The sequence below is a fragment of the Ursus maritimus genome, unplaced genomic scaffold (assembly GCF_017311325.1).
Source record: "Ursus maritimus isolate PB19 unplaced genomic scaffold, ASM1731132v1 scaffold_8, whole genome shotgun sequence".
Taxonomy (NCBI): domain Eukaryota; kingdom Metazoa; phylum Chordata; class Mammalia; order Carnivora; family Ursidae; genus Ursus; species Ursus maritimus.
The window spans coordinates 11,232,716-11,257,628 of NW_024426996.1; the positions used below are offsets into that span (position 1 = coordinate 11,232,716).

The 24,913-nt window shown below is 35.8% G+C and overlaps 1 protein-coding gene across 2 annotated transcripts in view; it reads right to left on the reverse strand.

The window, feature by feature from the left end:
- Positions 1 to 17,367, reverse strand: part of MMRN1 (multimerin 1) — a 65,621-nt gene extending 48,254 nt beyond the window's left edge. Inside the window, exons 1-2 of one of the 2 annotated variants that reach the window (XM_008707148.2) lie at positions 17,225 to 17,367; positions 10,426 to 11,248 (exon numbers count right to left, since the gene is read on the reverse strand). In XM_008707148.2, the coding sequence (XP_008705370.2) occupies positions 10,426 to 11,000 (575 nt within the window). In that variant the 5' untranslated portion in view covers positions 11,001 to 11,248; positions 17,225 to 17,367. Of the gene's footprint in view, positions 1 to 10,425; positions 11,249 to 17,070 lie in introns of both variants that reach the window. The other variant, XM_040625338.1, reaches the window with a different exon arrangement.
- Between the last annotated feature and the right edge of the window lie 7,546 nt (positions 17,368 to 24,913).

Genomic DNA, 24,913 nt, shown 5'->3' on the forward strand with positions numbered 1-24,913 from the left:
ATATATATATATATATATATATATATATATATATATATAATGTTTCTATAGTCTTTTTAAAAAAGATTTATTTATTTATTTGAGAGACAGAGAGAGATAGCATGAGCAGAAAGAGGGGCCGAGGGAGAGAATCTTCAAGCAGACTCCCTGCTGAGAGCAGAGCCCACCATGGGGCTTGACCTCAGGATCCTGAGATCCTGAACTGAGCTGAAACCAAGAGTGGGATGCTTAACAACTGTGCCACCCAGATGCCCCAAAATGTTTCTGTAGTCTTAAAAAATTATCAACATAAACACTTCCCAAATGTTATGAAATCTTTATTTTATACAAGTCTTTATTTTTTAATCAAAGTATAACAAGAGTGCCTATATCAAATTATTAATTTGAGAGACTAGAATTTACCTGAGTTCACCAGTCATAAATGAGAAAGTACTTCAAAGGAAATATGCACATACACAATATGAAAGAAGAAATAATAGAAATTGAAAGCAAGTACTTAGATTTAGTAAAAAGATTCTTGATACGTAAATCACACATGAATAAAACATTGGACTTGTTATATTTAGTTTGGCTAATAGTCCAAAGGTGAGTTCATCTAGATACTAATCTCCTTAAGAAAACAACTTATTTTCAAACAAAATTTATGTTTGTAATTCATTAATATTTTAGTGTAAGTACCTTTATATAGTCCATGTTTTTCAAAATTCTACATCATATTTAAACTTGGCTAGAAATATTAGTTTTATAAAAGAATCATGTAGAAAGTATTTAAAACAAAGTTTGAAAGGCAATCATGCAAAGCTCAGATCATAGGGAATTTCTGATATTCTGACACTTTAATTTTCTGGTTAATTTAGGTTTTATGAAGAAACTCTTCTTTTATATACCAACTTTTGCAATTAAAGTCTTTTGTCAGGCATCATTAATTTGTCTTCCATCATGGGCACTGTATGGTAAATAATTGAGTTTTTGATGATAGATGGCTATACAGTGCCTCAGAGTCACAAATTATTGTGTATATACAATATTTTCAGTGTAAAATTTTAGGAGAATGAGCTGAATGTGTCCCCATTCTAGGGGATATGTATGGAGTTTGCTTTTTGATCCAACATATTTTTTAAATTTTAAAGCTAATGACAGTATATTTTTAAGAGACACATTGAATTAGAAATGTATAACATATTATATATGTAATTTATTTACATATTTATAGGTAATAATTCTTAAAGTTACTTAAATATACTTCTTCATAAATTTGTTTCATTTTACCTAATTTTATTTTATTTTTTGCTTCCTCCCCCCATGCTGTGACTTCAGCCTATTCAGGGACATTGTAAACTGTTTCTATTCCAGTAGGTGTCAGGCTTTCCCAGAGTGCAGACCAGAAAGCTTCAGAAAAGGCAGGCTAACAGGTGCTATGATGCTTAGTTCTATACTTACTCCAGTTATTCCTGTAAACTGACTCTTTCAGCATTTTGTCTTAAATAATAAATGTTTAAAATACTATTTTCATATTGAAAAAGCCAAAAGCTGTGGAAATACAAAAATTTCTCATTTAATCATCTAGGATTATATAAGCACTCATTAAATTCTAGCATATATAATATAGTATGTATTTATATATTCAGTAGCAATTTAGGGAGGAGAAATATCAAAGGAATGAAATAAAAGGAAATGATTAATGAGAAAAAAATTAAGACACAGAATATACTCCACTGAGTGTTGGTTTTCACTGGCAATAATCTAGTAGATGCATTTATTTCCCAAGGAAATTAAAAAAAAATACTCTTTAACATAATGGTGTGTTTCTCTTGACAATTTTACAGCTTGTGAGAGTAATCCCCTTTGGAGGCTATTAGGTCTGATAATAACTTTGCAAAATACACATGACAAAGATCGAGTGTTTGTGTCCCCCCGAAATTTATACATTGAAATCCAAATGCCCAATATAATAATATTGGAACTAGGGCCATTGGGAGATAGCAGTGCCCTCTTGATGGGATTAGTGCCCTTATTAAAGAGGCCCTAGAGAGATCCCTCATACTTTCTGTCATGTTTGAAATCTGGAAACTCAGAAGAGGGCTCTCTCCTGCCCATGCTACTCTCAGATGTCCAGCTTTCCAAACTGTGAGAAGTTCTGCTGTTTATAACCCAGTCTGTGTTATTTTGGTATATATCAGCCTCAAGGAACTGAGACAACGTATACATTTAATTGATCAGATTTTTCACACTCAAAACCTACTCATAATTCACAGAAATAAGCAGAAAAATGAATATTACAATAGTAGAATTAATTTAATGGTTAGTTTTTAAATTTTAAACAGTATCTTTTAAAATGTGGTGTTCAAAATTTTTACTTGCAAATGGTCCAGTGGAAAATTTGGAGAACTTACCATTTTAGACATTATATTAGAAGTCATAATTCATTAAAGTAAGCTACCTATTTGTGCATACAGCAAGTTATGTAGCTTATAGAAAATCAATAAATAAACGAAGTTCTAAAAGAAAGGTCATTGAACTTAGCAAATTAAATGCTCATCTCATTTGGTATTCAACTTTTATTTTGCTTCTGGCATCTTTCATTAATATTTTACCATATTTATAACCATTGTGTATACAAAATAAAATAAAAAACAAAGAAGTAGATAACTCTGACAGCCCTGGTTTCTGCTCTATTCTCTCCTCCCTTTCATTAAAACAAACAAACAAACCACAGAAGCAAACAAACAAATAAAAACAAGCAAAAAACTCTCCTTAGTCAAGTGTCCATATTTTCATATTTTCCAAATTTATATCTCTAGTCTTGATCTCTGCTCTGAACTCCAAATTCATCCAATAATTAGTTATCGCACAGAGTTTTGTTGAGCTTTCTTTCTATGGGCCTGGCACTGTTGGGGGCAATAAATAGAATAATAAATAAGAAAGGCAAGGTTCCTAGGTGGTTCAATATTCACAAATCAATAAATATGACATACCACATTAATAAAAGAGAAGATAAGAACCATACTATCCTGTTGATAGATGCAGATAAAACATTTGACAAAATACAGCATCCATTCTTGATAAAAGCCCTCAACAAAGTAGGGATAGAGGGAACATAACATCACAAAGGCCATGCATGAAAAACCTACAGCTAATATCATCCTCAATGGGGAAAAACTGAGAGCTTTTCCTCTACAGTCAGGAACAACAAAAAGGTGTCCACTCACCATTGTTACTTAACATGCTATTAGAAGTCCTCGCCTCAGCAATCAGACAACAAAAAAATAAAAGGCATCCAAGTCAACAAGGAAGAAGTCAAACTTTCACGATTTGCAGACAACGTGATAACTCTATGTAGAAAACCCAAAAACTCCATCAAAAAAAAAAAAATTGCTAGAACTCATACATGAATTCAGCAAAGTTGCAGGATATAAAATCAACATACAGAAATCTGTTGCATTTCTATACATCAATATTGAAGCACCAGAAAAAGAAATCAAGGAATCAATTCCACTTGTAATTGCACCCAAAACAGTAAGATACCTATGAATAAACCTAACTAAAGAGGTAAAAGATTTGTACTCTGAAAACTATAGAACATTTATGAAAGAAATCAAAGAGGACACAAAGAAATGGAAAAGCCTTCCATGCTCATGGACTGGAAGAACAAGCATTGTTAAAATGTCTATACTACCCAAAACAATCTACACATTTAATGCAATCCCTATCAAAATACCACCAGTACTGGGGAACCTGGGTGGCTCAGTCAGTTAAGCGTCTGCCTTCAGCTCAGGTCATGATCCCAGGGTCCTGGGATCAAGTTCCACATTGGGCTCCCAGCTCAGTGGGGAGTCTGCTTCTCCCTCTCCCTCTACCTCTCCCCCTGCTCATGCTCTCTCTGTCTCCCCCTCTCAAATTAATATTTAAAAAAATACCACCAGTATTTTTCACAGAGCTAGAACAAACAATCCTAAAATTCGTATGGAACCACAAAAGACCCTGAATAGCCAAAACAATCTTGAAAAAGAAAAGCAAAGCTGGAGGTACCACAAGTCCAGACTTTAAGCTATACTACACAGCTATAGTCATCAAGACAGTATGATGTTAGCACAAAAACAGACACATAGACCAATGGAACAGAATAGGGAACCCAGAAATGGACCCACAACTGTATGGTCAATTAATCTTTGACAAAGCAGGAAAGAGTATCCAGTGGAAAGAACACAATCTCTTCAAGAAGTGGTGCTGGGAAAACTGGACAGCAACATGCAGAAGAATGAAACTGGACCTCTTCATTACCCCATACACAAAAATAAATTCAAAATGGATAATATCCTAAATGTGAGACAGGAAACCATCAAAATCCTTGAGGAGAACACTGGCAGTAACCTCTGACCTCAGCCATAGCTATTTCTTACTAGACATGTCACTGGAGGCAAAGTAAACAAAAGCAAAAATGAACTATTGGGACCTCATCAAGTACAAAGCTTCTGCACAGTGGAGGAAACAATCAACAAAACTAAAAGGCAATCTACAGAATGGGAGAAGATATTTGCAAATGACATATCTGATAAAGGGTTAATATCTAAAATCTATAAAGAATTTATCAAATTCAACACCCCAAAAATAAATAATCCAGTTAAGAAAGAAGCAGAAGACATGAACAGACATTTTTCCAAAGAAGACATAAGAATGGCTAACAGACACATGAAAAGATGCTCAACATCACTCAACATCAGGGAAATGCAAATCAAAACTACAACGAGATACTACCTCACACCTGTCAGAATGGCTAAAATTAACAACACAGGAAACAACAGATGTTGGCGAGGACGTGCAGAAAGGGGGACCCTCTTACACTGTTAATGGGAATGCAAGCTGGTGCAGCCAACCTGGAAAACAGTATGAAGATTCCTCAAAAAGTTAAAAACTAAACTTTCCTATGACCCAGCAATTGCAGTACTAGGTATTTACCCAAAGGAAACAAAAATATTGATTTGAAGGGATACATGCATCCCGATATTTATAGCAGCATTATCAACAATAGCCAAACTATGGAAAGAGCCCAAATGTCCACCAACTGATGAATGTACAAAAAAAGTGGTATATATATATAATGGAATATTACTTGGCCATCAAAAAGAATGAAAACTTGCCATTTGCAACAATGAGGATGGAGCTAGAATGTATTAGCCAAGTGAAATCAGTGAGTCAGAGGAAGACAAGCACCATATAATTTCACTCATATATGGAATGTAAGAAACAAAACAGATAAACATAGGGGGAAAAAAAAGAGAGAGAGAGTGAGAAAGAGAGAGAAGAAAACCATAAGAGACTCTTAACTATAGAGAAACCTGAGGGTTTCCGGAAAGGAGGTGGAGGGTGGATTGGCTACATTGGTGATGGGTATTAAGGAGGCCACTTGTGATGAGCACTGAGTGTTATATGTAAGTGATGGATCACTGAATTTTACTCTTGAAGCAACAACAAAAAAGAAAGGCAAGGTTCCTGTTTTCATGGGATGTATGATGTCTTGTGGAAAAACAGAAAAGACACAACTGTCAACATAAATAAACCCAATAATTTCATGTCAGTGCCATGAAGAAAAAAATAAGGGTGCTAGAATAAAAATGGCAAATTCATACTGGGTAATCAGAATTTTCATTGAGGAGGGACTTTAAGCTGAAGTTGCATGAGGAAAAGAATTCTCTTTTTCCATATACTGAAAGAAGAGCATTCTAGCAAGAGCAAACAGGAAGGTTCCCTGAGATGCGTATAAACTTCACAAGTTCAGTACCCAGAGAAAAGGCCAGAGAAAAGGTCAGTGTGGCCAGAGGAAAAGAAGTTGAATGAACTCGGAGTGTGATGAAGATGAGATCATAGAGATAGTCAGGAGTCCTATCAAGCAAGACCCTGTGGGCCATGGTGAGGATTTGGGATTTTATTCTAAATGGAATGGAAAGCTACTGAGTGATTTTTAGAATGTGAGCAAAATGTTAAATTCCACAGATTTTAAGACAACATCTCTGAAATCAAGAATATATTTTAAAATCAATGGTATCTTTCAGTCACTATTGTCAGACGGTAGTTATTGCCATTGCCTTAAAGACACCTTAGCCAGTTTCATTTACATTTTCATTTTAAGTATGCAAAAGAGTGACATGTATATGTATACACAAAATAATGTCTACAAGATAATTAAGTTTAAAAATTCTAAGAAATATTGATGTCATACTTTTCTTTCTTGTAGTGTGTAAAACAATGTGTCTCAAAAGATGAAGTCTTACATCCAATGAAACTCATTAGTCTGATTTAAAAGTTTAAGCACCTTAGATTTACACAGTTATATATGTCTATTTTTTTTTAAGTTAAAAGCATCTCTCACTTGTGTGGAACATGGATTACATGGGGCAAGAGTGGTAACATGTGGAAAAGCTGAGTCTAGTGGTAGATAATGGAGGCTAGGAAAGGACGGTATAGTGAAGATAGAGAGGGATTTAAGATACACTGGAAGGAGTACCAAGAAGACTTCTTGATAGATTAGATAAAAGTTAGGAGGGAAAGAAAAATGTCATGAATATATCAGGGGTTTCTAGTTATGGAGCTAGACATTTACTGAGATGGTGAAGATTCACGTACGTGTGTGCAGGGGTTGGGATTCTGGGAGAAGTTAAGTAGGCAATTGATGTCTATCAATACCTCATTTTACCTAGTGTCCTCTCAGGGGAGGCTTACCCACCTTCAAGGCAGGCCATTCACTCTGTTACATACTCTCGTAAGCTTCATTCAGCATGTTTACCACCATTCGGATTCAACATCAGCATTTGGGATTCACTGTTTTTCCTCCTCATGTCCTTCCCACTGGACTATAGACTCTACGAGGGCAGAAGAGGTGGCAGTTTTTGTTCACTATTTTACCCCCAGCACAAACACAATGCTGGGGACAGATTAGATCTTCAGCAAATAATTGTTCAATGCATAAAGAAGTTAATTCTAATTTCTTCTTTTCATCCTGCCTATTTCAGAGTACTTGGTCATTGACCAACAACCACTCTACCAGATAAGAAACCACAGCTCTGGGGTAGCCAGGAGTTTCTGCACTGCTAAGACCAGAGAAAGTACAAAATGAGACAAAAATTACGCCAGAAAAATCCTATAGACAGAGGTATTCCTTTTACCTAAAATCACTATAATATTCCAAAAGCAGTAAGGAAAAACAAAACAAGCACAACAACAATGGAAACCTAAAATTAATCATCTAGATTTCATCACAGAGGAAAAAAGGGATATTTCTTTGGAAAAGATTCCTCTTTATATTCAAATATTAATCTATAAATTTTACATTCAGCTTATTAAATATTTATTGTGTACCTATTATAACTCAGAGACTTTGCTAGCATTCAAATATGTCTCCATAAGAAAGGAGCTCACAAAGTTCACCATAATTATAATGCACTATTAATGTAAACGCAGTGATAGAAGAATTCAAGGAGAGCTCTGTGAAAGTTAGAAGGGCCACCTCACAACCTGAGGAGGCTTCCTGGAGCTATTATTATTGGGCGTAACGGAAGTAGTTGATGGGAAAAGACCATGTTAGCCAAAGAGATGAACAGGGCACAAAGACAGGTTTAATGAATAGCATATTATGGAGGAGAGATTTTCAAATTTTACTGGCCAGGAAGTCCCAGAAAATGAGGCTGGGGAGGAGGCAGAAGCCAGATCAAGGATGGCATTGTATAGGGAACTGGGTAAGGATCTGGGCTTTATTCTGGAAGCAAAGAATAGCCTCTGAGGGCTCATACGCTGGGAAATAAACTGTTCACCCTCATTCACCCACTTGGGAGATCAGACTGCACTTGCTAAAGGAGTATAATGTAGGAGTTCGAAGCCTGTCTCCGAAGCCAGCCAACCCCGTTTGAATCTCTGCCCCAAGGTTTACTTTTTTGTTGTTGTTGTTATGTTATGTTAGTCAGTACATCATTAGTTTTTGATGTAGTGTTCCATGATTCATTGTTTGCGTGTAACACCCAATGCTCCATGCAATACGTGCCCTCCTTAATACCGAGATTTACTTTTAAGTGACCTTAGTTAAATTACTTAATCTCTCTGAAAGAAATAATAACAGAATCTTCTTCATGAAGTTATGGTAGTAATCAAATGATTGAAGAAAAAATATATATATATATACACACACACATATATTCACTCAAAGCAATAGAGTGCTAGGAAGAGATGTCATAAAGGGTTTGCTATTGTTATAACTTGCTGATCAAATGAAAATATGGAAGACTTTATCAAGGCTTCCTTGTATCAGCATTGTGTCCATAAGGCACGGAACTGTTTTCTCTAGCACCATTATCTATCATTATCTATCCCATGGCATCATGAGTAAGAAGTCTTAGATTTGATGGAAAGGATCACCAAAAGAAAACCTCAGGCTTTCCAGGACCTCAGGCTACAGAATCTCTAAGTACAGTCAGTACTTTTCTCTAGAAATAATTTAAAATTATTTTCATTGGAAATTCCATGGGACGATGTTCTATTCGGCAGGTTACACTTTTAATATCGTGCTTCTTCCTAACACATTGAGTTTTTAGAAATCTGACAGATACGTTATTGCTTACTTTTTATAAGACATATCCCTGCAGGCAGAATCATTCTTATTTTAAAAATTCTATGTATCCTAAGAAACTAGAATAGTGTTAGGCATGTAATAAAACAACTAGCATTTATATAAAAACTAGTATTTCTCAAAAGATCAATTACTAGTTCTAATTATGAAACAATGCAATATAAAATTTAAGTGACATTTTAATGTGCATTTTCCCCTTCCTGTTTTGATTATATTTCATATTCTACTGAAAAATCTTTTGATGTCAGCATCTTTAGAAAGTTCATAATCATTTTTAATGAGTGCCTAAGAGTTCTATATAATTGGTTTAAAAAATAAAATTATAGAGTCTAATAAAATATGACTAATAGAAGTGATTGTGTAAGTGACATGGCATTTGCTATCGCTATTTAATAGACCACATTCTGTGGTCATGAAACATGAAAAAGTTTAATGTGTATGTGAAAATGTTTATTATAGGCAAAGTTTACCCAACCTAAGTTGAACATTTTGTCATCTGTAGCATTTGTTTTACAGTAAATTGGGATTGTTCTAGATTCCACTAAGTAAAAAAGTATCTAGTTAGAGTTAGATTTACTTACATATTCTAAAAAATTCTATAACCTCTGAAATACAGGGAAATAATGGATTTAAATAATGAAGAATACATAAATATGAATCTATTGGCTTATATTCTTCCCAGTGTCTCCTCATCTTTATATCAACAACAGCTTTGACACGATGCCTATCACAGAGCAGGTGTAAGCTCCTATCATTAACTTAAACCATGTTACATAGTAAGATGTTTAACTCAACTAAGATCCCAAGGCATTATTTGATGTCTTGAAATTATTTTATTGTAGGTGAAAGGTATTTGAAAGTTTAATTTCATAACACTAAACTACTAGTATTTCAAACAGATCACTCTGAACATTAAACAAATAAAAACATTGGCCTGCATTTTTCACAGCTATTTTGTTTGCTTGTTTCTTTGTTTTAGTATTTTTTTTTTTTGGCCCCTTTGAAAGTCTTCATTAACAATACTTAAAAGTTTTATTTTTTTACTTTAACAATTCACATAGGATTTGCTCAAATTTTGAATCGAAATCAATTTGAAAATTTGACTTTTCTATTCATCACATTCATGATAATGGCATTAACTCAATATAACAGGACTCGTAAAATATGTTTCATAGCACCTGTTCTGTGAGAAGCATGCATCTAAGTATATTTGATTAATATGAATCTTGCAGGATTCACCCTGTGAAGTTGGTATTTTTATCTGTATCCCCTATACCATATCTATATTTTACATATGAAAAAACTCAGTCTCGGGGAGCTCAATGAACTTGCTCAAAGTCCCCAAGACAGTACTGAAGCCAGGATTCCACCCCAGCTCTGCCTGGTTCGATCTTGAGAACTCTACCTTCCATAGCACCAGGCTCTGTCAATTTTTAAATCTGTTCACATCCCAACCGTATTGTCATTTTTTCTTTCATGTTGTGGGTGTCCTTCTGAGCACCATCAACATACCCTTGAGTTGAATAAGCAACTAACAATCACTGTGGTGTTACATTGTTTGTTAGTGAATATCTCCAATAAAAGCCCCTTCGTGACTTTGAGAGGTTCAATTAAAACAAAATTGCTGCATTTTTTTGGTTCATCTTTTCTCCATTAGATAAAGTAATGCTTAATTACCTATCTAACTGAAATGTGATCCAATTTCACCCTGAACATGAAAACATTTTCTGAGAGTGAGAAACTGTTAGCTTGCAATCTTAAAGACTTTATAGTTGGGGAGAGGGAAAAAAAAAGAAAAGAATGTTTCTTACTTTCCTCTCGTTGTTTCAAAACTTGATTTTTGATCGTTGGTTTTCTGGCTTCCACCGCTGTCACCTCTGCTGAGGTATGTTTCCCGTGGGGATCGATTTCCCGGGCCGCCTGCCACTGCGTTGGGAGAGATGGCTTGTTGACTTGTCTTTCTGGCAAAGCTCTGAAGAAATTTCATTGTAGAGTTGGAAAGGACCACTGACTCTGCTCTTGGGCTGAACTTGAGGCTAGGTTTGGTTGGGAGGGCGAGAGGCTGTAACTTCAGCACCCCTTCTGTCTTCCCTGGGGGTGTGAGAGTTGGGTTTCTCACATTCCCAGGAGGTGAGCCTGTCTCTGAGGGAGGCAGAGTTGATTTTAGCAGACTCTCTTCAGAGGTTCTTGCCTCAGGAACTGTGACAATCTCAGCTGACATGATCTGAGGGGTCGGCAGCATTTTATTTAGAGAAACCGTAGCAGAGGCCATGTTCTCCCGGGAGCCTGCATCCTCAGCAGTAGTCCAAGTATGCGTGGTGTTGATAAGCCCAAAGCCCCCATTCCATAAACTAGAAAGCAGGATAAATAGCCTTGCTCTCTTCATCTCAGTAGTTTGAAGCAAGAAAGCTCATGTGAAATTGGGAGATACAGTCCTTCAAGTGTTTTCAACAGCTGCTTCCACACTGGATCTGCTGAGACAGAGCTTTGCCAATTTGAGATGTGTAGAGGAAATAGGTTTCTGTGTTTTGTAGTGGACTCAGGAAGTTTGATTTCCTGTTTCTGTAGGTTTTGTGTGATCTGTGACCTCTGGTGGGATGGATCTGTGGAGGTGGTGAAGGGTGTCTGATGAAGCTAAGGGTAAATGGCAAAATACAGGCAATTATTATCAGGAAAACCCATGAGAAAAACATGAAGTAACTTTCCTCTACTATGTCCACTCATGTTTCATTGGTTGCCAATTTTGAAGAGAAATTTCACATTGATGATAGGGAGTATGGAATTTTGTTTGGATGAACTGAATCAAGGAGTTTAACATTTTGTTCTACTACACAGGGAAACTGAGAGAAAAAAAAGTATGACATTTCTTTTCCACTGTGCCCCATCCAGAGAATCACATTTTGTTCAAATGCTTATACTCATGCACATACAACAAGCAAAAACTCATTGACAGAGCCTCTAACCTTTTACACATCACAGGCTGAATTATGATACATACATATATATATCTCCCTATTTTTATAAATACACTTCAGCCAAAGCATTACTTGAAGTTAATCTCAATGATGGTAAGTAATAACAAAACAGAAAAGTAAAAATTACTGAATTATACAGGTAGATATGGAACTTACTTTAAATTTTGCTCTCAGAACTTCTACCAGAACTGTTTATGGAATGAATAATCAAGATTTTGGATAATAACGGATGAAGAAAGAATGAAGTCACATGAAATAAATTAAAATGGAATCATATATAATGCTTTTGTACTTTTACTGTGGTGCAAAAGTATATTAGCTGCAGATAATAGAGAACTAAATCAATTAAAGACTTTTCTGTGGTTGTTTTCCTAGTAGAGATGCTTCATAGGATTTATGATTTCACTACTACAGCAAATCTCTGATTTTCAGGCTTCAATTAAGCTCTCTCATCTGTAAAAAAACTCCACAACAGACTCTTTGGACATATAAATAACACATTATAACAGTTCATCCATTCATTCATTATTCAGTAATTACCCAAACCCTCAGTCAGCTTCAGTCAGGCACTCTTTTAGGTGCTGAGATTATAAAGCAAGAATATTCTTGGCTCTCCACCTGCTTATGGTCTATTATGTTATCTGAAAGCCAGATCTATGTGTAATTAATCTTTCTGCTAATTTTTGTGCCAGGCATTGGGCTCTTTTTTTTTTTTTTAAAGATTTTTTATTTATTTATTTGACAGAGATAGAGACAGCCAGCGAGAGAGGGAACACAAGCAGGGGGAGTGGGAGAGGAAGAAGCAGGCTCATAGCAGAGGAGCCTGATGTGGGGCTCGATCCCATAACACCGGGATCATGCCCTGAGCCGAAGGCGCTTAACCGCTGTGCCACCCAGGCGCCCCAGGCATTGGGCTCTTGCTGAATATTCAGTCATAGAATTTTTTTTTTTCTTTCAGAATTGGATAACCGGAAACCTCGTGCCTGTTGGGTTATCTATTACCGCAGATATACACTCCTGTCCCTAATCATGTATACAGAGCACCAGGATTTGAGACAAGGCCTAATTTTTCTCTGTTCTACTAACTACTCGGTCATAATACTTTTTTCTCCCCTTAATTTTTGCCATTTATTTCTACAAGTATATTGTTGACAAATTAGAGATATATAATATGAGATTATTTAAACTAAGACACATATTAACCAGTAGCAACTCTAATTAACTTTAATATGAAGTACAAAGCATCTGTTTCTTGGATACACCATGGAACAATCCTACAAACCTTGCATTAGTAAAAGAACAAATAGGTCTAGCACAGAAAATCCAGGCAACAATTCATCACTGAAAAGGGCATAATTTTCACAACACAAACCTGGTTTCTTCACTAGTAAGAAAAAGACATTACAGCATCTTTATCTGTAAAAGACACGAACAACTAGTCTTGGCTTTGAGCAAACGAGTAATTGGGAAAAACCCAAGAAAAAATTTTGTTTGGTGTACAATTTTAAATCCATTTTCTTAGATTTAGTAAAAGCAGATGAAAAGACTGTCCTGAAAGTTTAAGAAACAACCAGAACGATGGCACACATAGATTTTTCTTTTTTTTCTTTTCTTTTCTTTCTTTCTTTTTTTCTTTTTCTTTTTTCTTTTCTTTTTTTTTTTTTTTGCTTCCATGGTTTGTAAAATACATCTTGATCCTGTTCAGGACAGTGAACTTTAGTGGTAAAGGGTCTCTCATTGGATCTATAACTGGTAACAAATTGCTCTCAAATGGTAATAAACACTGAACTGAGCTATGCAATTTGTTTTGCTCTTGTAAGGTATTGACCAATAACGACTTTTGGTTACCCTCCTCCTAGCTTACAAATGACCTTGTGATCAAAAGGCTACAGGTTCTGCATCTCATTATCAACCCACCAAGCCATCTTTCCATCTAACTCCCCAGAGAATCCCCAGCTCATATGGCGGTTTTAGATGTACGGGTCATCCTGTAATTAGAGACATAAAATATCTGTACTCCAGAAACTGTCAGAGGCCTAACCTCAACTTCTGCTTTCTCAGACCCACTGATACTCACCAAATAACAATTAAGAAAAATAATATTCCTGGGATTACTGTCTAAAGATACTCAATCCATTCTTCTAACTGCTTTAAATACTATCTGTGGATCACGCCATACCATCAGAGTTTCATATACATGTATGCCATCATTTTGCTATACCCCATATTGCTCACTAGATGTTTACCTTATGTTTTACCCTATTGCCGTGTATTCGTTTTGAGTAATTTTATAAGCAAGGAACTATGAAACTCATTATATTATGTGCTATCAGGAGGTTTTTTGGGTCATTTTTCATTGTATCATAAATATAGGATTGAATACATATTGCAAATTGAGTTCTCTTTAGGTAATGAGATAATGGGTTCATTCTATTTTTCTTTTTTCCCTTATAATATGCATGGATCGATTTTCTAATCACTAGAAAAAATGCTTATTAAGTTGAAATAAAAATATAAATGAGTTAAAAGAGAATCTTAGATTGAGGATTTCCTTGTTTGTAGATGGTGCTATGTATTATTTAAAACAATTTCTATGGCTGTAAGAGTATTATTCTTTGTAGAACGTTGAGGTGTAAGTAACTTTTACTAGATTAATAGAATTTCTTAGCCACTTCTTTCTTTCCTTTTCACATGAGAAATTCTTATTTTTAAAAAATAGGTTAAAACATTTATTTTTTTTTTATTTTAAATATTTTATTTATTTATTTTGGGAGAGAAAGAGCATGAGCGGAGGGGAGGGGCAGAGGGTAAGGGAGAAACAGACTCCCTGATGAGCAGGGAACCTGATGCAGGACTGATTCCAGGACTTTGGGATCATGACCTGAGCGCAGGCAGATACTTAACTGACTGAGCTACCCAGGTGCCCTAAAACATTAAAAATAATATTTCATTATAACCCTCCTCCATAAATGGTCACTGCCAAAAAATAATCACAGAAAACAAAGTTCTAGGGGCACCTGGGTGGCTCAGTCGTTAGGTGTCTGCCTTTGGCTCAGGGCGTGATCCCGGTGTTCTGGGATCGAGACCCGCATCAGGCTCCTCCGCTGGGAGCCTGCTTCTTCCTCTCCCACTCCCCCTGCTTGTGTTCCCTCTCTCGCTGGCTGTCTCTCTCTCTTTCTGTCAAATAAATAAATAAATAAAATCTTAAAAAAAAAAAGAAAAAGAAAAAAAAGAAAAAGTTCTAAGCCTTTTTCAATTTTATGTTTCTTGAAAGTAATGAAAACCTTTTGAATATATATACAGACAAAGGGAGTTGTAAGCATACAGTCAAAGGGCTGGGAAGGGGAGGGAAAGGGAAAAAAACAGATTTAAGCAAGAATTTCATGAGCCATAAAATGTGCTAGATAAGTTAAATTTGGCATATTATTTAATTCTCCCAGTCATGCTAGGTAAGTATTCTACTCTCATTTTGCTGATAAAAAAATTAAGCTTAAGGAAGTTAAATAATGTCCTAGAGTAACACACTGGTAATTGACAGAACAGATATTTATGTCCTATTCTGAGTCTTTCCACCATCTAATAATATACCCCATAAAAGAGGTAGTAAACTTCTAAATTTATGGAAATTTGAGGAAAATAACTGTCGAATTGTCTTAAATTCATTTTCTCAATGGTTTTTAACTTCTTTATTTTTTGCTTTTATCTCAGAGCTAAAACATATATGGAGATACACTAATAATTTAATGACTTCAGTTACTTTGAGTTTATGGAATTAGAGGAGAAAATTTGTGTTTTTTTAAGTTTGCTTTTAGTATAAACTTTTGTGGTTTTTTTTTCCCTTTGGCTGGGTGCCTTTTTCAATTTCTGTGCTGTATTGTAAGGGATGACATTGCCTTATTTTTGACAGCACAATAATTAGCTTCTTTCATTTCCTAGAATGGAACCTCCAAGACAGCAGAAAACTGCTACTTTCCCATCACCTAGAACAGTGCCTAGTTGGTATTCAATAAATATTTATTGTTAAATAAATGAATAAATGGATGAAACTGTGAATGTACTTCAGTAACAGCATCTGTCAGAGGGCTAAAAAGGGTATCTATTTTTCCAACTCATAACCACACAAAAGAAACAAAAAACAATCTAAATAAACACAATATACTCACTTTATGACCACCCCTTCAACCAGATTGCCTCTTGTAAATCTTTCCAAAATAAAATTTAGAAAGCCCATTATTTCTACCTCACCTGTTTTCAAAATGTATCTTAAATAGGTTATTTTGAAACCACCACAGGCACATGAGAATCAAAGCAAAGACTAAGAGCTGTGTAATGAAGGACAATGAAGCAGTAGTAATGGCAGAAAAAAATCTAAGGTATGCAAATTAAAATTAAGAACAAAATTTAAGTCTTTGTGGGCTGGTAGGAAAGGGAATATGGAAGTATAATGAATTATATCATTCTTAATATTAAGTGAGAAAAGCATATTAGTTTGTCAGGAAAGAAAACACAACATTGTTAGTCTTAATATTAAATTTTTAACTTTACAATTAAGAACATAGAGAACACTTGATAACACAAGACAAAATATCCCACATAAGCAAAAGTCTATATTGATAGTTTATCTTAGTGCTTAATTTATATTTCCCATTGTAGTAGAACAGTATACTTCAAATGAAATTAAGATTTATTTCTTTTGAAAATTTTAGAAATAACAATATTTCATTTCCCAATTTATTTTTGGCCTTTGAGTGACTTCTCCTGAAAATATGGAATAGATGCAATTTTCCCCTTTTCCTCCTGCTAAGCACCTCTGAAAATCCTGCACAGTATATATCAAATGAACATAAGAAGACTCTGAAAGATAGAGACAAACAAGGCAGACTGGCTAGGAGGACCCAAGGAACAACATAACATTGAGTTCTCTGGATTTTCTTTTTGTCTCAGATCCTAGTGCTAGAGAATTTGGCAAACTAGGAGCACCAACAGCACAAACAATAAAAGTTCCCAGAAAGGACTAAAAAATGGCCAGCTCAGAAAGACAGGCATCTAGTCAATTGCTGCACTACCCCCACCAAAGCTACAGAAAACATGTGATCCCATGCCCACCCTTGACGCAAAGGCTGAATGGAGGGCCTTAGACTTCCACCTTCTCAAGGTTGCGACAGGGTATCAGCCCCCCATCTCTCCCCTGGCTGCTGGAAAAAGGCCAATAGAGAAGCCAGAAATTTCATCATCAAGGGAGCTCCACTGAGTCACTGCTCTAACCCTCTAAAGGCTGGGTAAAGGGCAAGAGAACTGGAAAATAAAAATAGCTTTGAGGCATGCCAGGTCTTCACTGAGTACACTCCAATGGTCCCCAAAAAGCTGGATAGAAGGCAAAAGTTCAGAGAGATATCTTCATGGTGTAGAAATTCACAGGTGGATCTGGAAAAATAAGAGAACTCCCCAGAGATTAAAAAAAAAAGAAAAATGATTTCTTACTGTAAAGTAGGAGGCCTCCCCGCAGTGTTGTAATCACCTCCTCTTTACCCCACTGAGGAGGAGGAATTCCCACCCTAGGGTTATGGGGATGGCTGAACACGTGATACCAGACACTGGATGGATGAGACTGGTAGCAGTTCATACATATACTCACACTGAGGAGGACAACATCACATACCACACAGGGCCACACAGAAGAAGCTCTCAGGAACAGAGTGAACAACTAGGGGCTACATGAAGTAGGCTTTATAATAATGAGGGTGTGGGCTGCCTCCTGGCTCCCATGGGAGGATGCACTTGGCTTGTTTAAATAATTCCATGTACTGACTGGGAATTGAAACCCACCACTTAGGGACAAGCAGGAAGTGTGCCTGGTCCCTTCGATAAGAAGGATTGTTTGACCAGGGGACCTTATCCACCACGGCAAAGTGGGGAAGGCAGCTTGTGGTTAGGCCAACTGAGGCCTTCCGGGCTTCACATGGCAAGGCAGCACATGATATTGCACCTTAATTTTAGACCTCGTACCACATAAAGTTCAGAGAGTCCTTTTTCTGTGTTGTAAAGGGTAAGAACTTTCTGGAGTTTTGTTTGTGCTCAGAAAGCTTAGTTGGAAATACAATCCTGATCATGTTGTCAAAGTATTTAAAGATTGTGTTGAGTTAAAACCAATAAAAGATGAAACATCTTTAGTTTATTTTTTAGAAATTTTTTTACTTATTTGAGAGAGAGAGAGACAGACAGTGAGAGAGCACACAAGCAGGAGGAGTGAGCAGCAGAGGGAGAGGGAGAAGCAGGATCCCCACTGAGCAGGGAGCCCAATGCAGGGCTTAATCCCAGGACTCTGGGATCATGACCTGAGCTGAAGGTGGACACTTAACCAACTGATCCATCCAGGTGCCCTGAAACAACTTTAGATCAGACCTAGCTCAAATGCAAATTGGTATGACTCAGCCCCCACACTAGAGGCCTGACAGGACTAAGGACATGCCCTTTTCTGAGGCAAAGGTTATTTACTACAGTTCTTTTACACATAATGCTTCTCAAAAATCATGAGACAAATGAAGAAATAAGAAAATGTGACCCATAGTTAGGAAAGAAAACATCCATAGAAAAAATTCAGGAAAGGCCGAGATATTAGATGTATTCGAAAGACAATTTAACATAACTATGACGGGAGGTGGTAGAGAATGCAGGCAATATGTCTGACCACAAAGAGAATTTCAGTAGAGACAAAAGCTGTTAAAAAAATTAAATAGAAATGCTTGATATAAAAAATATGACACCAGCAATAAAGTACTCATTTGATAAGCTTAATAGCACAGTGGAAATATCAAAGACAGCAATCAGCTAATTTGAAGACAGGCCAAAAAAAATTATCCAAACTGAAAGGCAAAAAAGATTAATACCAAATAGTACAATACCAAATATTTTAAGAAAAATTAAAACACTGACCAGTATCCTTCACAGACATAAAAACAAAAACTGTACCTAAATAGCACTATGTAAAAGGCTAATATATCATGACAACATGGAGATTGTTCCAAGAATTCAAGGTTGGTTTACATTTAGAAATCAAACAATGTAATTCACCATATTATCAAAAGAAAATAAATTAATTTTTAAAAAGTCTGTGCATATGTCCAAATAAGTACAGCAAAAGCATTGAACAAAATTAAATACTGGTTTATATTAAAATACTTCTGCACATTAGAAATACAAAAGTATCAACAAAGCACGTGCTGATAACATCTTTATTGATCATGAAACTTTAAATGCTTTTCTCCCAATATAAAAAACAAACAAACAAAAATGTTTGCTCTTACAACTTTGGCTCACTATTGTGTTGGAAGTCTTGGCCATCACAAGGCAACCAAAAGGAACAAGAAGCAAAGTGACGAGAGGAAAGTGAAATGCTCTTATATAGAGGTGGCGTGACTACGCACATAGAAACTCCATGTAATCTTCAAAAAAAAAAAAAAAAGAACCCTACTAATCAGTGAATTTAGGCAAGTTCACAATATAATGGGTGCAAAATAGTCAAGCAATTTTTAACAGAACTAAAGTGAATTGCTCACACTATCTGATTTTAAGTTTTAATCTGCAGTAGTCAGAACAGTAGAATATTAGTTCCAAATAATGTAAGGGTAAGAGTTTTCTCCAAAAATAGAACACTTGAAGAAAAGAGTAGGCCCAGCAATCAATCCACACTGATTTTGGGCAAAAGCACTGTCAACTCAATGCTAATAATAATAATAAAAAAAATCTTATTAGAAAAAGATACTGGAGCAAATAAATATATAAATTTTAAAAGTGAAATTTCACCTGTAATACACTCTAAACTTAAAATTAATTTAAGATGGATCGTACACTAAGTACTAAATAAAAACTAAACCATAACCTTCAAGTAGCAAACAGAATAGCTTCATGATCTTAAAAAAGATTTCTTTGATGTAACACAGAATGCATGCACCATAAACAGGTGATACATTGAACCTCTTCAAAATTAAAAGCTTCAGCTATTTAAAATTAAGAAAATGAAGAGCAATCCCTACACTGGATAAAAATAATAGGAATTTAGATATTTGAACAAATTACCCATCCAGAATATAAAATGAATTCCTATAAATCAATTATAAAAAGACAAATAATCCAATTAATAAATTGGCAAATCCCCTTGAACAGACACATAACAAAAGAATATATACAAACAGCCAACATACACATGAAAAGGTGCCTGACATATTCAGTTATCAGAGCAAAGCAAATAAAACTATAATTAAATACCATTTCTCAGACATTAGAAGAACTAAAAGTAAAACAAAAAACAAAAAACAAAAGCAACACTAAGTGCTGGAAGGGAGTAAGGCAATCAGAACTCTCACATATTTCTAGTAGAAATGTAAAATGGTACCACCTCTTTGGAGAACAGTGTGGCAATTATGAAGTTGCAAGTGATGTGGGAAACAAAGGCAAAAGAAATGTAGCTTCAGTTAAAATCTCCTTACAGCTTGCTGCTCACTGCAACATGCAAAGCGTGACCTTCCTCAAGGAACTCATGGCCGCCTAAGTGCCTTAATGTTTAAAAGTCACTTCATCTTGGTAGCAGCTGGCCCCTCAAGGTCCTAAAAGCCTTGCTTCCAGATTCTTCGGAGACTTGCGCTATCCCTAATCCTCACTAACTAAAAAGTATACCAGCAGTCACTCCTCACAATCCCAGTGCTCTTTCTGCCCACAGGCCCTGCCCCGTGAGTAGGGAAGGGGTTAAGTTCTAGGCAGGAGAGATAGGAGGTCCCTGACTCCCCTGACTGGGCTCCCAAACTATTCCTGGCAGGTGGAGAAGCTGAGATAGAGATAAGAGAACAAACCAAGATGGCACAAGAGGCTGAAGGCCACAAGCTTCCCAGTCAGTTCTCAATAAAAGACTGCCACTAAATACCTCAGTGGCATCCATTCGGGACCCTTCTCCCTCTCGAGAGCTTCTTCTTTCCCTTCTGCTCTCACCTTCACTTAATAGACTTTCTCTTCACTTCACCCTTTTGCGTCCCCGGGATTCATTCTTTGACTCCATGAGACAAGAACCATGCGATCCTGCAACAAAAGTACATGACCCTCACCCCTGACAGAGGAATTTTACACTGACATATTTACCCAAGAGAAATAAAAACGTGTCCACAAAAAGACTTGTTCAAGAGGATTTAGAAAAGTCTTATTCACAGTAGTAGCCCCAAACTGGGAACAACCCAAATGTCCATCAGGAGAAGAAGATATAAATGAAGAATGAAATATCCATACAATGGCATACAACTCCACAATAAAAAAGAATAAAATGCTGATATATGTAAGAACATGAATGAATCTCAAAATCAATATGTTATGTGAGAGATTTGAAGCAGAAGAGAGTACCTATGTTATAGTTCTATGTATGTAATGTCCAAGATCAGGAAATACTGATTTATGGTACAAATCAGAAAGTAGCTTCCTCTGGGAGTAGGAGGATTTATTAGCAACGGAAGCAAAAGATCTTTCTGGGATGATGGAAATACTTTACATTTTGCTTTGGGTTATGGGTACTGGGTATATACAATTGTCAAAATCAGGGAACTGAACACTTAACTGAGCATATCGTTGTATGCAATTTACACATTATTTTTTTAAGTGTAAGAAAAAGAACTTAATAAGCTTGAAATCAAGAACGTTTGCCCCTTTCTAGCAGTGAGTTGATCTTTCTTAAATCAAGTGTACAATCTTTCCTTTTCAAAATAGAACAAATCTAATTCTTACATTCATCTGTGAAGCAGAGATGATCTGTAGGACAGAAAGTCAACTTAAGCTGGCTTGATAGTTACCAAAAATTTCATATGCTTGGAACATGAAACAGAGGGTAAGAATACAGTGGGACACTGAGAAAACTTCACTGTTAGAATCAGGACTAAAATTTAGGTTTTCTAAAACCAAGTCAGTAGTCTTTCTATACTTAACTTTGTCCTCATAATACATTGTCTTAAAACCACCTAAACCCAATTAAATTTAGAGCTTAGACTTGTTCTAATTTTATTAATGGGGGAAAATGTTAAAGTACTGTTTCAACAATAGATATATTTACACACACGTACATAAAATATGTATATATGTACACATATATATGTAATTACATATGTCTATATACATATTTACTTTTAAGCCAAAATATTGGTAAAAATACTTAAATATCAAGAACATGGATTTATTAAAAAAAATAGCAACAACAAAAACGTAAACGAAAAGCAATCCAACTATTATTATTTTTTTGCCATGACAAAACACACTTACTGTAGAAAAATGAAAAGCCAATAATATTTCACCCATCTAATAGAATTAAATTAAAGAAGAACGCTCATTCTACTGAAATGCCATTGTAACATATAGATATCATCAAAATATGAAAGTAATCTTTCTGCAAGGGTTACTTTTCCTAAGCAGCAGGAAATGGTTCAGATAACACCCCGATTTAAAAAAATGTAGCTTAAATATAGAGACATATCAGCTGCTGACAAACTCTGATTAGTAATAAATTTAGGAAAGAGCCAGATGTCGTAAACAAGTGTTATAATTAGAACAAAAATAGCTCACAAAACACTACACTTTCGTCTGAAGTATTCTTAGTAACTTTGATGCATAACTTATTATGCCCAATTCCTTCATCAGTTGTATCATTATTGTCCAGTTCTCAAAAGCTAAATAATAAATTGAAAGGTAGCCCTGTGGAAATGGATTCAATGTATAATTTGCAACAATACATCAGTAGATCGAAGAAGGTATACAATACTTAACTGGGTAGGAACATGAATCAACGCTAGATACACCATTACTAAAGTTGTAGTAACAGTACTGATTAGAATGACATCTTACAGTCGCCCTGGGCAACTCTGACAGACATAAAACACCTTTCATTAATATTCTTTTCTCAGCCCTTCATTAAAAAAAAAAGGAAAGAAAAGGCGTATAATTTATTCATGTATTATCATTCACACAAAATGAGAACACTCGCTTTTATGGTTAGAAGAACTCACTTTTACAAAACAAGTACACCCAACATGAATTCTCAATTTTTAGAAATGTTGTATGTCACGACAGAGACACATTCCCTTGGGCTCCTTTAATAACTTACAATAAGCGGTTCCTAAATTTAAGAAAAATGTTATAAATGTGTTTGCTTCAAATTTACAAATGAAATTTTAGTTTTGAAGTATGTATTTGCCAGATTAGAATTCACATTTAATTTAAATTTAACTGGATGCTAACAACACACCAATAAAATTAAGAAGTTACCTCCATCGGTAGTTACAGTTTGTTGCTTATCTTACTGTTTGAAAATCTGTGTATCACTGGTTAAGTTAAAGAAACAGAAAAGGAATTTACCTGCTTAAAACATTCCTATGAATATAGGCAAAGAAACTCTCCAGATTTTCATTGAAAAAGCCAACAAATAACCTTCCCTTAATTTTATCAATGCTTCTGCCTCCAAATCCCAAGAGATTCTTTCCTGAATACGTCTAGCCTAGTAAACACAAAGTTTCTCTCTTATTTTCATGGACCACTTTCTTCTGAATCCTTTAACTATTCTTTTGAGAACCATAGGCAGGGTAGCATAGAAAGGGGGCAGCATGTCCAATGGCTGCAGGTTTGAACCTGAGATCTTTTTTCTCATCCCGTTTTGTCATGTACCGCTCGTATGGTTTTAGACATGTCTCTTGATCTCACCAAGATTCCACTACCTCCTCTGTATTCTTGGTTCAATGATTCCATGGCTCAGGGCATGTGGGACCGTTCTATACAATGTAAAGTCAAATACTGGTAAAAGTTGGAATATTATTATCTCAGGAAACCAGAGCTATTCTTTACCAATCCTATGCTTAATTTCCATTACATTTCCTCTCTTCTTGCCAAGGCAAGAGCCTGGACCCACCTATCCTTGCATGTCTTTAATCCTTATTCTTACTCAACGCACTAGAAAGCCTTCTGTGTGGCTCCTCTGTTCTAGAAACTCTCAATGGACAGATCTTAGGCCAATAGAAGGACAGATTCACACTGATTTGCCTTCCCCTGACAATTATAATGATTGTTAGCTCATTTTGCACTGACTCTGTGCTAAGCATTGCATTGAGTGGCACATAAACTATATGAATCCTATTTAATTTCTCTAACAACCTGTGATGTTGTGACTCACGGTCCCCATTTTACCAGGAAATCGAGTAACTGGCCAAGGTATGGTCACTGAAAGATGACAGAACTGCCGTTTGAATCCAGATCCTTTAAGTCTACAGCTTCAACTAAACCCTCTCCCCCAGGTTAACCTGATCTCACATATTGATTTAGATTCTTAATTTTTGTTAACAATAGAGGTCAACTTCTGTTACATTAGGAAACTAGTAGAAACAGCCAACACAGAGCTTGGTTTCCAAAGAAAGCTGCTGTATTTACAAATGCACGGATTGTCTTACCCTGCGGCCTCTGTACCCGGAGCAATCAGAGTATCTGTAAAGTTAAAACAGCAATAGACTACGTCCAAAAAATAACAGTTTCACAAAACGAAGTCTGTTGATTTCATAGATGATTTAGTCTATCAACTACAAGAATAGCTTAACAATTGACTGTACCATGAGTGATAATAACATTACAACAGTTTCCAATATAATGCTTTTCTTCAGGCTATTTTCATAAATATTGTTAAATTCTGCCAGAAGATTCCCCCCCCCCCACATTCCTACTGGATTGTGATGTGTCACACATTTTAAAGGAAAGTAAATGTTTCAAAATTCTTTGTCATTGTATGTTACACAAAGTAATAACTAACACTATTAATACTCAAAATAGACCTATAAGCTCATTAGAAGCAATAAGGGCAAAGTTCTCTATCTTTACGGGGTTTTTTTTCCTTTCAAGCAGAATGTTAATTAAAAATAAATCCATGGGTCACTCTTACCTTAATATCCTTTGCACGTGATGTATAGTAGATGCTAACTTGTGGAAACCTCTGTGGGTCTCTCTTTAGGCTGTCTCCAAATATTCACTTACTTGCAGAAGCAGAGAAACAGGAGCTTAAGAGGGGCAGGGGGACAGCACCCTTACAACGGCCCTGCCATTATTCTCTCTGTGAATGCCTAGCAACGGAAGCCCAGAGACCAAGAAACTAAGATGCCTGAGGGCACTGACCCCGGCCCGCCTCCTGTCCTTTCAGTGTCGCATTTGATCCTAGATTCTTACTAAAAAGTGTTATCCAAGCTAAGGTTTAGTCACCATCGTGATTAACATATTCCAAATAATGCAGGGCTAAGACTTTTCTCAAAATTCTTGACGGCAATAT